The 14,411-nt window shown below is 39.1% G+C and overlaps 1 protein-coding gene across 4 annotated transcripts in view; it reads left to right on the top strand.

The window, feature by feature from the left end:
• Positions 1 to 10,049, top strand: part of LOC102654776 (paired box protein Pax-6) — a 42,598-nt gene extending 32,549 nt beyond the window's left edge. For 3 of the 4 annotated variants that reach the window (XM_006565377.3, XM_026441356.1, XM_006565376.3), the window contains exons 8-10: positions 2,111 to 2,337; positions 4,111 to 4,367; positions 7,728 to 10,049. In XM_006565377.3, the coding sequence (XP_006565440.1) occupies positions 2,111 to 2,337; positions 4,111 to 4,367; positions 7,728 to 7,816 (573 nt within the window). In that variant the 3' untranslated portion in view covers positions 7,817 to 10,049. The remainder of the gene's footprint in view (positions 1 to 2,110; positions 2,338 to 4,110; positions 4,368 to 7,727) is intronic. The other variant, XR_410226.3, reaches the window with a different exon arrangement.
• The last annotated feature ends 4,362 nt before the right edge of the window (positions 10,050 to 14,411 follow it).

Here is a 14,411-nt window from a genome sequence, read left to right as displayed (position 1 = left end):
TTCCAAATATAGAGGCGAATCGTCCAACCCTCCCCTCCCTCCCTCCCTCTTTGGATTCCCTCTTTCACGTTTATTTTATTTTTCAACCAATAGCTCGAATGAATGCGTACAAATTAGCGTCAGGATCAGAGGCTTGCGAGGGAGAGGGAGAGAGGGAGAGAGGGTGGTGGACGAGGAGGAAAAATAATAACCCCTCCCCCGTCCCCCTCCCCCTGGGGGTCTGGCTTATTGTTAGCGTCCTCGGTGGCGCATGGTAATTGAGAAAGTTGCGCTCATTGTTGGCAATCGAATTTTTATATCGTTATTCTCATTATCGCGCGAACGTTTAAGCGGCTGTTCGCGAACGGAACCAGCCGACGTAGCAATTGTCGGCTATTTAATAAAAGCGCGCGTTGGAAGAAGAGAGAAGAAAAGAGGAGAGGAGAGGAGCGTGCGTCGTTGTTCGTCCCGTTTCTCTCTCTCTCTCTCTCTCTCTCTCTCTCTCTCTCTCCTTTCCCCTTTTTGCAAATGAGCCGAGCAATCGAGCTCGTTTCGTAATTCAACAATTCGTGCCGCCCTTCTTCTTCTTTTTTTCATTTTTATTTCCATCCCGTATTAATTTTTCTCCCCTTCCTTTTTTCGCTTCTTGTCTCTCTTCCATTTCCTTCTCTCTTTCTTCTTCTGTTCCGTTTACAAACATTTCATTTTTACGAACATCCCTTAAAATAAAATTATTATATCGATTCGAGGAATAATTCTTTCTCTTCGGGAAGGAATATTCGTCGATTATTTCTCACTCCTCGAGTTTTTTGGAATTCGACGATACATCTCGTCTCGATGGAAAAGAAATTTCGATGATCCGTGATATCGCGTTTGTATATTACGAGGTAGGGGGAGAAATCGAGGGAGGAAGGGAATCCTCTTATCTTAGCGAGGAGGGGGGCCATCTTCGAAATCAGGAGAAGAAGCGCGACAAAGAAAGCTTAAAGCTTCGATTTATTGAATCCCCTCTCGGGATTATTATGTGGGCCGTCATCTTGCTTGCACCAATGATCTTTCGATTTTTCTTTTAAAACAAAGATAGTGAATACTTTTATTCGCGTGTATACTTTTTTTGTTCAATTAATCCATGGATAACGTTATAGTATTATAACTCGATGTTGGTAAATATAGAACGCGCGAGAATCGATTAAACGTTTGTTGGCAATTAAGGGTCTGCGAACTTTGCGATTCAGCAACGTGTTTCTTCGTACTTTCTCTCGAGTGCACGGATTATTAACTCTGCTGTTTCCAGTCTCGTAAGTAAATAATATTATTATTAAACGCGGGATACGAATTTATCCTGTCTCCAACTTTTTCGTTTCATTCATTTCATTTTTGAAGAATCGAATATTTCGGAATAACTCCGATTCTCTGTCATCTCCTACGTTTCGTATTTTATATATATATCCATAACAGTCTCTAAAAACACAGTAATCTTTCGTAAGGAAAGATGAACAGCCTGAAAACGAGTGAACGGACAAGAAAGACCAACGAAACATAGGAGGACAAAGTGGGAGTAATTCGATTGGCCATCCGTGAATCGCAATTAACAGATTGCACGGGAATCCCGTGCAAACTCTCGTCTCGCTTTTCGGGGGGATGGGGTGGGAAAAAAATATCTAGATTTCGCGTAAAAGGAGAGAGGAAAAACTTTGATAAAAAGAGACGCGTTTAACAAACGAATATGATAAATCAAGGGTAAAAAAACCATCCAAATTTCGTAGAAACTATTCAAATTCCAAAAAATTAACCTAAACCGAAAAGAGAACGAGCGAAAACAAAAACGAAAACTCGTGAAGAAAAGGCTTGAGATTATTGAATGACGGATCATTCGAGGGAAAAAAGGATATCTGAGACCAAGTATCAGAAACGAACGAGAAAGGGAATAGCGTTGAGAGAAGGGAGTGTGAAAAGGTGTGTGGCTGAAGAGAAGGTATAAGTATAGTAAGAAAAGTAAGCGTGTGCACGAAGAATGAGAAGAAGATCGTTGTTGTGAAGAGAGAGAATTGTGCGAGAGATGTACAATGCGAGCGTTAGAGTGACGACGCCCCTTATCGTGACAAAAGCACCGTCATTGCGTCGGTTGCAGGTGTGGTTCAGTAATCGCAGGGCGAAGTGGCGTCGAGAGGAGAAATTACGGAACCAAAGGAGGGCGGCCGTCGATCAGGTGGTCGGCGGTGGCAGCAGCGGGGGTGGAAGCAGCACCGCGCCCCCCGCCGCGACCCCCGCCACGCCACGGCTACCCTTAAACGCCGGATTCAACGCCATGTACTCGTCGATACCGCAGCCGATCGCTACGATGCCCGACACTTACAGGTAATCATCTCTCTCGTCCCCTTTCGCTTCTCCTTCTCCGCACTTTCCGTCCACGTGTGTTTGTGTGTGTGTGAAATGTGTAGTCGAGGGAAAGAGAAGGGGAGAGAGAGAGATGTGAATTGAAGAAGAAGAAGAAGGTATCTTTTTGAAGATGTATATGTGTTTTTGAAACACGATATTTGTTGAAGGATGAAGGTGAAATTATTATTAATAATAAGTGGAAGCGATTTGGAGAATTTAATTTCGAGATTGGGGGAAGGATAGGTTAAACGTGATTTTTTGAAAGATTTTTTTTTTTAATATAGCGATTTAATTTTTTGAGAATTGGAGGAATTGTGGTAAAATAATTTTTCACGGGTCGTTTTTTTTTGACACGTGTCAAAATGGAGTGACAAAATGTGTGCAACGGTAAACCGTGTGTTGTGATCCATTGTTTAAAAAGATTTGGCGATCGAGCTGCGCTTTAACCGAGCGTTGCATTGTTGCGGAGATTACAGGATAAGGGAGGATATCAAAAGGTTGGAATTTAAATTCTCCAAACAATTTTTAAATGTACCTTTTTTTTTTTTTTATATATATTCAACGTTTCACGATTCATTGAAATTTGTATATTGAAATGATCGGCCTCGAATGTCAAAAATTTTAATCCCCCTGAAAGCTTATACAAATCTTCAAATCTCTTTGATACGAAATATTTATCGAGGACAAATAAATTGTGGAAAAATCAAATTCGAACGAATTATATTGTAGATTAATTAAATTATCGCAACAAACGTGGCAATGAAATTCTTCCACGCGAATCTTTATACAAATGTTTTTTTTTATATACCGATAATTTGCCGTTTTATCCTTTCATCAACGTGTTTCAACGCGGAGAAATGAAAAAAAGAAATCTTTTGAAACTTTTCGTTCGCACGAAAAATTTATTAACGTCTTGCAAAACGAATAAAATTTAAAAATCACGAAATTAAAAGTCACAATTTCATCAAATCGTCGCCACTTTCAAATATTGATTTTGTTTAAATTTTCACGTATAAAGTAAGTAAAAAAAAAAAGGAAAAAAATTAATAATTCTAATCCTTCAACCAATATTTATAATACTTTTAATTAATCAACCAGACAAAACTGGATCATTTAAATTCTTCAAGCTTAAATTTGCAATTTCCTATTTCAAAACTATTTTTTTATTGCATTGTAAAATCAATTTTTGAATTTAATATACCACAAACTATGACATTCACAAACTCTATAATATATCGAATTCGATCGAAGATCCTTTCAAAACAATTATCGACAAAAAAATTTGGAATCACCATCACCTGCTTTAAAAGTTTCCAACTTAATTAACCAAAATTATCAAAACTATCGACACCTACAACTTCAAATTCTTAAATTCGAAGATCCTTTCGAAACAATTATCGACAAGAAAAATTTGGAATCGTCATCATCCAATTTAATTAATCAAAATTATCAAGACTATCGACACCTACAATTTCGAATTCTTAAATTCGAAGATCCTTTCGAAACAATTATCGATAAAAAAAATTTGGAATCGCCATCACCTTTAAAACTTTCCAACTTAATTACCCAAAAAAATTATCGAAACTATCCTGCTTTCGAATTTTTTTATTTTTAAAAAAAGCTCCATTTCGATCGAAGATTCGAGAAGAGCGATTCCAAATTTTATTCCACCGATAATTAGAAAGTAAAGATAGTAACGTTAACGCTATTTCATCGTGCAATGTCTCCACCTTACTCTCGCTACGTTGGCAGCTCGATGTCGAGCAGCTTGGGCGGGTCAATGGGTGGAAGCTGTCTTCAGCAGCGCGCCGAGGGATATCCGGCGTACGTGTTCCACGAGCCCCTTCACTCGCTGACGCAGTCTTACTCCCACGCACACAGCACTGCTGCGCATTCGCAACCCCATCGCGGTATACCGACCTCTCATGGTGGAACCCCCACCACGCCGGGAGGACAGCCTGCAGGACCAGGTGGTGCGCCCTACCAACCAACGACCTCGACCGCCACTGGTGAGTTTCCGCTTTAAAGGATTGTTTGTTTGTTGTTCTTGTTCAATCTTCAAGGCCGTCCACCCCCCTCCTCTCCACCATTAAGCTTTTAAGCGTTTAACACCGATCAAGGTCGGGACATCAACGCAAAGAAGGAGGCGAGGATCGCCAAACCTCTTCCTCGTCCAGGTATCTTGGAAAACCTTTCCCTCTCTAGGTTAGGTATCCTTTTCTCGAGGCAGGAGGAGAATGGATTTGAGAAACATGATCTCGGTTCTCTTAACGGTACTTTGACTCGTGTGGTGGCAATTTGAGAATTGGAATTTGATTTGGACTTTTTTGTAAAGAATATTTTCGAAATTGTATCGAGTAAGTTCAAAGGGGTTGATTTTATTAAGAAGAGAGGTAATTCTTCGTTGATGAAATATTGGTAGAAGGAATTTTTTTAGATTAGGTGAACGTCCTTTTGAATGTTCCATTATTTCGATAAAAAGGGGATGATTCGAATGATTGATGAAGTTATCGATGGATTATTGTTAAATTATTGAATTAATTGATTTTCACTTGTCACATGCACTTTTCCAATTCAAACTTGTGATAAATTTATCCAATTATGCTTTCTGCACTTAAATTACACGTACTACTCCAAGGTTAAAATATTTTATCAGTTAAAATTTGATGATCTTCCCTTTTAAAATTCTCATACTTTGCAAATATCATTTATTCTTCGTCCACAAGTGCCGTTCCTTCCAATTCAAGGTTCTCAACTTCTTTCGATATCGATGGAAACTTGGCTCTGCGGGGTGGGGGTGGAAAATTCCGATTCCCGTCGCGTGATCGCGGCACTGGACGCGTGTCGTTTGTCGAAAACACGGTGAAACGTTCTCTCACTTCATTCAAACTCCCACTCTCGAAAATTCTCGAGCGTCCAAATGATAAAAAAAAACAGGGGTCGTCTTCTGCGCGAGGAGACAGTGATTTCTTCGTCGCCGTGGCGGAGTTTAATGGGCGGAAGTTTGTTGTTTTATTGTTTAAATATATCTTCAAGAATCGAATAATCGTTCTTCTCGTTTCTTTTCCATTGAATTGTTTGGCTGGACGCGTTTCTTTTTCATTTCTTAATAATTTCTCGTTCGAAATTTACGTTGTTCAACGATATCCTTTTATTTGCATAGTTTTTGAAGATTTCTATACTCGAAATTGCATCGTTTAAATATATCTTTAAGAATCGAATGATCGTTCTTCTCGTTTCTTTTCGATTGAATTGTTTGGCTGGACCCGTTTCTTTTTTATTTCTTAATAATTTCTCGTTCGAAATTTACGTTGTTTAACGATATCCTTTTATTTGCATAGTTTTTGAAGATTTCTATACTCGAAATTGCATCGTTTAAATATATCTTTAAGAATCGAATAATGGTTCTTCTCGTTTCTTTTCGATTGAATTGTTTGGCTGGACGCGTTTCTTTTTCATTTCTTAATAATTTCTCGTTCGAAATTTAATCCTTTTATTTGTATACGCATAGTTTTTGAAGATTTCTTTATTCGAAATTGCATAAATTTGATAAAATATACCAAAACTATCTCTTTTCATCTCGAATATCTTCGAGTTTAAGATAAATCGGTAAACTTGAAGGTATCCAATATACGGAACGCGTCTAAATCCTAAAGTAAACGGAGCCATTCTTATTCCCATCGAGAAATGGGTATCTGGAAAATCGATGGCCAAGCTTTCCCTTCAAATTTCCAACCAATCTTCACTTCCACCCGACACCCTAACGCGTCGATAGCAAAATAAAACGTCGAGTATTATCCAACAATAAGAACCTCTCTTCTCTCCATCCCACCCTCCCCTCCCTCAAACAGGGATCGTGCAATCCCCGAGAGAAGGACGAAGAAGAACGCCTTCTTACGCCTTGCGTGTCAAAAAGAAGAAGAAAAAAAAAGAAGAAGAAAGAAAGAAAAGAAAAAGATGCACACGAGAACGATACACACAAGCACCACGTGGCGCTCGTTCGTCCACGGAATTGTAAAAGGATTTTAAAACAAATCTCGCACGGGCGCCAGCGGGCTCTCTGAATCGAAGAACGGGATGTTCGGTGGTTTTCCACTACCCTCCCCTTCGCCTGCTGAATTTTCCATTTTCCCCGATTCTCTCACTTTCCCTTCGCCCACCCACACTCCCCATCCGTTTCTTCCCTCCTCGACTTTCCCTCTTCCACCTCCCTCCCTTCTTCTCGTTTAACGAAAACTGCGGAGGATCCCCTCCTCTCTGTCCCTCTCTCTCTCTCTCCTTTCTCTTCTCCCTCTCTCCGTCTCAACGTCTCATCCCCTTTCGCACCGTCTCCCTCCCCTCATCGGGTGGCTCTTCCTCTCTTCAGGAAGAGGGAGGGGGAGGCGAACAGAGGATGTGGATGGGTTGGGTCTCGCCTCGGCTGGGCGAGCGCTCAATAACGTGCGAACCTAAAGGGGAGGAAATACGGGGGTGCGCGGCGTAGCTACAGGAATGAAGTGGAACGCCGTAGAATGGTGGAATACTGCGGTACACGCGCCGGCATTCCTCTTGTCTTCTCCCCTCCTTGCTCCATTCTTCTCTTTCTCCTTTTCTTTTCTTCTCTTCTTTTTTTCCTCTCCCTTTAACGGAGGGAGAGCAGAGGAGAGAGGGAGAGGGAGAGCCCCCTTTCGCGGCCGTTTCTCGCCCCTGTCTTCTTCCCTCGCCCTCTGTCGTTTTCCTCTCGCTTCTTACGTGCGGAACGAGCCGCAACTTATCCATCATAATCGTTTTACGTGCATGAGCGCGAGGACTTTCACTTTGCCTCCTCTCTCTCTCTCTTTCTCTTTCCTTCCATTCCATTCCTCGTTACCACGTTGTCTCTCGCTTTCGTAGCTTCGTTCTGTTGGATCTCTTGGAAATATTGACTGTTTTTGGATGGAATAAAGATCAACAGGTAGGTTTTTTTTTTCTTTTGTACGGGTTTAATTATTTTTCTTTTTTCAGGGGTGGATTTTTTATTATTGTTTATTATTTGTTCGAAAACTTCGTTACACCCCTTTCCTTCGAATCCTAGATCTCGAATCTTTATTCAAACTGTCTCATTTCCACTATAATTACACTCTAAGGTAATATTCTCTCGATATTCAAATCCTCCTCGTCTCCAAATTATTTCTTCTTCCTATTGATTCGAAACGAATCGAACGTGTTATATTTCCAATTTAATTTCTTAAAAAACGGAAAGAAGAGAAAAGAAAAACACACGTTTGCTTTTTCTCCCCACCTAATCGTGTTACAAAACAATTTTACCAATCCCGATTTCCAATTTAACTTAATTTCTTAAAACGTGTGGAGAAAAAAGAAAAAAACACAAGTTTTTGAATCTATTCCAGGCGTGATATCGGCGGGCGTCTCGGTCCCTGTCCAGATCCCGTCTCAGACTCCAGACCTGACGGGCAACTATTGGCCGAGGCTCCAGTGATCCCAGCTCTTCGGGTTCCCGCCCGCGAGCCTGCTCGTCGGCCAGGAGAGCCCGCCGCCACCGACAGCCACCCCCGGCGCAGTGTCCCGGCCGCTGCTCGCATCCCTCGGGATACCGACGCAGCCGGTGGCCCAGCATCAACCGGCCAACACGCCGGCCACCACCCCCGTGCACACGTCGGACACCAGTGAGTGAAAAACCGCTCTCCGCCACTCGAAATCCCTCTCTCTCTCTCTCTCTCTCTCTCTCTCTACGCGCTTTCTTCGCCAGAGATGAACGAACGCGAAAAGTAGGCGGCCAACGGCGTACGACGAATCGCCGACCACGATCACTGTGATGCGCTGTTTCGGCGCGGGATGATCGAACAGAATCCAAGAGGATGTCGTCGTGTATCGAGCAGGCTGGTGGACCTTTCTCTCTCTCTCTCTCTAAGATTTTGATCTTGGTTTCTTTTTTTTTTCCATCTCTCGCGTAGCTCGTTTTCGTTCGAGTTTTTTTGGGAGGGGGAGGGGGAGGGGGGGTTGGTTTCGATCCCCCGATTGTTGGTTTAATTTTGGAGATTTAAATTTAAAGGAGGAGAGACACGGATAATTTGATTAAAATTGGAATCTTGGAATCTCTGAGCGATGGATTTAGAATTTCAAGATTTTGATGAAAATATATTCCATTCGAGTTGTTTCGTTTTTATAATTGTTTATATTCGTTCGTTCTTTCGCTGTAATCGGAGAGAAGTTATAGAAATTTTCCAAGTTTTACGATGAGTTGCAAGATCGAGGGAACAAAGTGTCTAACTCAACAATTTTGCACAATTTATAATCCTCATAATTATTTCATTTCACCGAAAAATCCATGGAATTTTGAAAAGATCCTACATTCGATAAAATCGCAGCGAAAGTGAACGAATCGTGTAACCTGTTATAAGGGTAGGGCGCAACAGGAGTTTGGAAAAGAGAATAAAGGTTAACGAGTCCCACGCTTTAATTCGATTAATTACTCGTTGGAGGCTTGCCAAATCTCGATAACTAGCGGACACTGTTGATAGCTATTTTCGGGGAAACAAGAATCGCGTATCCTCGTTCAATTCTTTATCCATCCTCTTCGACAAACATCCTCGCGATTCATCAATCCGTGATTACATTCTTCATTTTTCGTCAAATCATTTCCGTGCGTTTTAACAATACGTGGCCCTCCTCCTCCCCTCTAAAACAAAACTACTTTTACTTTGCACAAATTTCGTACAACGAATTTCTATTTTTATTCTTCGTAATTTTTAAACAAAATTTCAAACTATTTTTCTTTGCACAAATTTCGTACAACGAAACTTCTTTTTTCTTTTTCAACAACGAACGATTCGTTTTGTTTCATGGATCACTTCTCCTCGTAAATTTTCGAACGTTCATTCAAGAACGGAAATCCTCTTCTTGAGACGACGAACGCGTTGTCAACGACAGCGTTGAAAAAATCCGCACCGATCGTGAACGTTGACCGCGCCACAGAGATTCGCTTAAAAAAATTCTAGTAGACGTATACGCATGACCCGGGTCACGCAGGGTAAAATAATATTCTCTCCCATCTACTCGACAAGACAGTGTACAAATCAACGCACCGGCGTCGAACGTGCTCGTTAGACGATCCAACCGCGACTGATTCATCGAATATTTATATACGGCGATGTATATAAATGTATACAATACGATGTGCGAACGAGCGTCGATATAATCCGCGCGTATAAATATTACCGTAATACAAATCGCCGCTTTTCGCGATCGAAGTTTGTGCGTCTTTTAAATTAAGTTTTATAACGCTTTCGATCGTTTTTTAAGGAACAAGAGTAAAAATCTCTCTACTTGTAATAAAAAAATGATCACTGTTTGTTGGATACATAAAAAACAGGTAAAAATTCATAGATATTATTATATAATAGACGAATTGAAATGGTACAATGAGATAAAAAAAAATTATCTTCGCGCGCTTCTTATTCCAAGATGTTTTTTTAACGTTTTAATATTTTAAAGAGGATTAATATGAAACAAAATATTCTCGAATTCAACGAATTTTAATATCGAATTTTTAATATATTTCTAACAATATCGATCGACACGAGAAACAAGCATGGAAAAACTTCTTTTTTTAAAATATTCGATAGAAAATTATTATTCGTGCGAATTTTTATTATATTTCTAACAATATCGACGCGAGAAACAAGCATGAAAAAACTTCTTTTTTTAAAATATTCGATAGAAAATTATTATCCGTGCGAATTTTTAATATATTTCTAACAATATCGATCGAGAAACAAGCATGGAAAAACTTCTTTTTTTAAAAGATTTGTTTATACGTATCGTTTATTATTAAATATTATTCGATAGAAAATCGATGCGAAAATTTCTCAAGATTATTCGAGCATTTTATTCAATTTATTTCATATATCGATGGACGTGTTAAAAATTTCCCGATCGACGTCTCGGGAGAAGCCTTCTTTTTTTTTTATCGAATTTTCCACGCGCACAGCTGTTGTACGCATGACAGCAGCGAAATTTCCGAGGGAGATCCGAAGACGGACGGAGGCGGGCATCCGCTGCAAATATTCTCGCGAGACTTTGGGGTGGCTCTGGCCGAGCCTTTGTGCAAGGGTGGGAGAGCCGCGAGAGGATTGATAGCTGCCTCGAGGGTGGCTTTTTTCGCCGGCCATCACGCTTGCGAGCAGATATGGCGCCGGCTGACAACCTTCCCTCCGAATCTCTCCCTCCTTTCTCCAGTCGAGAAATTCGACGGATGTGGATACGTATGCTTCCAAAAGATTCCTCCTTCTTCTTCCTCTTCTTCTTCTTCCCTTTTTTGAAATATATTTCCTTTCCATTGTCTTCGAGTTCTGTAGAATAAGATGTAAAATTTTTCTTTTTCGTTTCGAAAAATCTTCCAAAATTATTAAGAATATTTTTATTTTCTTTTCTAATATTTCCAATTTTTCTTCTCTTTTTTGAAATATATTTCCATTGTTTTCAAGTCCTGTAGAATAAGGAGATGTAAAATTTTTCTTTTTCGATTCGAAAAATCTTTCGTAATGATTAAGAATATTTTTATTTTCTTTTCTTATATTTCTAACTTTTCTTCCCTTTTTTGAAATATATTTCCTTTCCATTGTCTTCGAGTTCTATAGAATAAGGGGATTAAATTTTTCTTTTTCGATTCGAAAAATCTTTCGTAATGATTAAGAATATTTTTTTTCTTTTCTAATATTTCCAACTTTTCTTCCCTTTTTTGAAATATATTTCCTTTCCATTGTTTTCGAGTCCTGTAGAGTAAAGGGATATAAAATCTTTCTTTTTCGATTCAAAAAATCTTCCATAATGATTAAGAATATTTTTATTTTCTTTTCTAATATTTCCAACTTTTCTTCCCTTTTTTGAAATATATTTCCTTTCCATTGATTATCCATCCAATAATTAGGAATATTTTTTTTCTTTTCTAATACTTTAATTTTAGAAAACTTTAATTATCTTTCGAAAACTTTAATTTTAGAAAATTTTATTCATTCAAACGTAAACGAAATTCTCGCTCGAGAAAATTTTCGAAGAAAAAAACTTGAACTTGAACTTGAACATACTAAAATATCTGACGCATGAGACGTTATCGAATGAAAGTTTCGTGAAAGAAAATCGATTCAGTCGCCGGTTGTCGATCGTCTCGTCCGGAGGACGCAGGCGGAACACACTTCCGCCAGGATATTCGCTCAAACTAGGGTCCTCGGGTAGTAATCCCGTTAAGAGTGGAGCGCCTCTTTCTCCCAGACTTTGCGAAACGTTCAAGGATACAGCGTTAGCTTTAGATTCCTCCTTCGGCTAGCCGGACAAGAAAAACGTGTTTCTCGACTCGCCTCTTTTTACCCTCCATCTCTCTCTCTCTCTCTCGTGCTCCACCAAGGACACCACCAAGGAATTCTCTTTAAAAAACTCGACGTTCTCACTGTATATTTCTCACCCTGACGAACGTTTCTCAACCCCTTGGTCCAAAAAACTCCAAATCTATTTCTCTAGATTAAGACAATCCAATCTTAGTAGTTGAATAAAACGAGCAAGAAGAGAGCAAGAAGGGAAAGACTTTAAAGAGAGAGAGAGAGAGTATATCTCTCTTCACAGTATATATATTATAAGAAATAGAAACGCGTTTATTATTTAGAAGCACAAGAATGCAAGGACGTTTCGAGGGGAAAAAATCGTAGATTTATATATCGTTTATTATCGAGACGAGAAACGGGGCGAGTTTCGAACGCGAAAGAAAAGAAAAGAAAAGAAAAGAAACTGTCCCCTCTCCTTCCCTTTCTCTTCTTCTTCACGCTCTCCTTACAGTTTCGAAAACGCTCGTTTCCTCGTCGATCATCATCTTTCTTGTATAAAAGCGACTTGTATAAAATAGCATTTGTTATACTCTTCTTAGCTCGTAACTATGAGATTATGTAAATTAGAGATTCTTCGACAAGCAACTGTATATATATATATATATATATATATATATATATATATATATATATATATATATATATATATATATATATATACGTTTAGGGAAACCGAATCCGTTTCGTCTCGATGACACGTGACAGATCGTTTTCGTTAAGGAAACGAAATCGAGAAAGCAAAAGAGGAGGTGTAAGTCCTCTGCTCTGCCAATTGTATATTCCATGTTGTTGTCATTTGGAAAAAACGGACGATCGGCCGTCTCGATTTTTAAAGGATAGGGGAGAAGGAGAGGAGGAAGGGAGACGGTCGATCGGCGGATTTTCGAACACGCGATTTCGATCCCGAGCCTATTACAGACGACACATTTATTCCATTCATTAATTTACGCGCAAATTGTACGCCCAGTTATATTATTATTATTATTGTTATAATTATTCTTCGAAAGCTTGGATCCTTGGAAAGTCTTGGAAACGGACGATCTTGAAAATGATCGATTATCGATGTGACAACGAATAATATTCACATCTTGTTCTAGATATATATACAGTGTGTCTTTTTCTTCTTTCTTCAGTTTCTATTTAAGATAGATAACAATCTTTTCACGTTCTTCAGTTTCTGTTTAAGTAAAGATCTACTTCATCTTCGTATGTTTATATATATATTTTTCTAAAATTTTTCTATGATGTGTAGGATAGAAAAATTGTGGAAAAAATAAGTATATGGATATATATATAGGGTGAGAAAAATTGTAGAAAAAAATTAACGGTTTTATAGCCACGGTTTGATTAATGAAAAGGGGATGATACAGGTGGAATACAATTTAAGTTAAGGTGGAATACAATACAAGTTAATTTAATTCAATGAGTAAAGATGGTTAATTAAAAAATAGATAGATAGTGGCAGTTTTGTTAAGGGGGTTGTGGAGTTGGGACCGAATTTTTTGGGGGGTTGCAAAAGCGATCGAGATCGATTCGTTTCACCGATCTGGCGATTTGTGGAAGAAATTTTAAAGGCGTTGTAATTTCTATACGTAATGGAGGTTTGATGAATTTAGGAGGAGGGATTGTTATTAGGTTAATGGTTGAGTTTCTTTGTTTAGAGATTTTAATTTAGTTGGGAAAAAGATTGCTTAAATATACGAGATAATACCGTTTGGTGCTTATAAATAGAGGGTAATTAGTTTGTGTGACTAAGAAATTTATTATATCCAATTATACGCGATGTATGTGCAATATTTTGTGTAAATTTTAAAAAAAAAATCGATGACAAAAGTTAGAAAGTTAGAAAGTTGTTCAAAATTTCTGCCGTTTTAAGTTTTTACCAAGATTTATTAAATATATATAAATCTAGATAAATAATTCCTATCTCACGTTGAAAATACGCTTCTTGAATCAGCATATCTCCATGCATCTCCTATATACTCTACCTCAAAGATTTACAAAGTTATCATCTCTTTCTTCATAAAATAAGCAACTCCCCTTCTGTTCATAGATAACAATCTTCTCACATTCTTTCAATAGCCCCATTTCCAATCCCAAAATACAATGTAACGCAACAAACAGAAACTGAATATTCTTCTCACTATTCTTCGTAAAAAAAAACCACAATTCTAAAACTAAAAAAGAAAATCTTTCATCCAAACGAACAATAAAGTTCAACACGCGAGTTGAAGAATTAATTTGGCCACGAGTCGCGAGAATTTGTCTCTCCAGATCGATGGAACGATGAGAAATCTCGTGTCGAGGAGCACGAAATCGAAACTTTCGCCTCAGAGAAGATAAATTTTCATCGCCGGGAGGAGAGAGACGCACCAACCCCCCGTCGTCCGTCTAAAGCAACGCGCGCCACGTGGAAAAGTGTCGCGTAAAAGTGGGAAAATTACGGTACAGGGTAATTTGACGTATATATATATACACACACACGTACACACGTTGCGCTACCTCAGAGACAAGGCTTTTTACGCGATATAAAATTTCTAATTAATCGCATTAGCGGGTCGAAAGTGGAGGAGCGGAGGAAAAAAGCGGGAAGGAAGGACGCGCAAGCGCGACCGCGAAAACCACTCGAAAGAGATTTTCGTCGCGGTGCACGCGACACGCGCGCAGAGGGAGGAGAAGGAGGAGGGAGGAGAGAGA

The sequence above is a fragment of the Apis mellifera genome, linkage group LG6, assembly GCF_003254395.2.
Source record: "Apis mellifera strain DH4 linkage group LG6, Amel_HAv3.1, whole genome shotgun sequence".
In the NCBI taxonomy this organism is placed as follows: Eukaryota; Metazoa; Arthropoda; class Insecta; order Hymenoptera; family Apidae; genus Apis; species Apis mellifera.
Note: the sequence above shows the minus strand (reverse complement) of the source record. Positions and strands in the feature narration are given on the sequence as shown.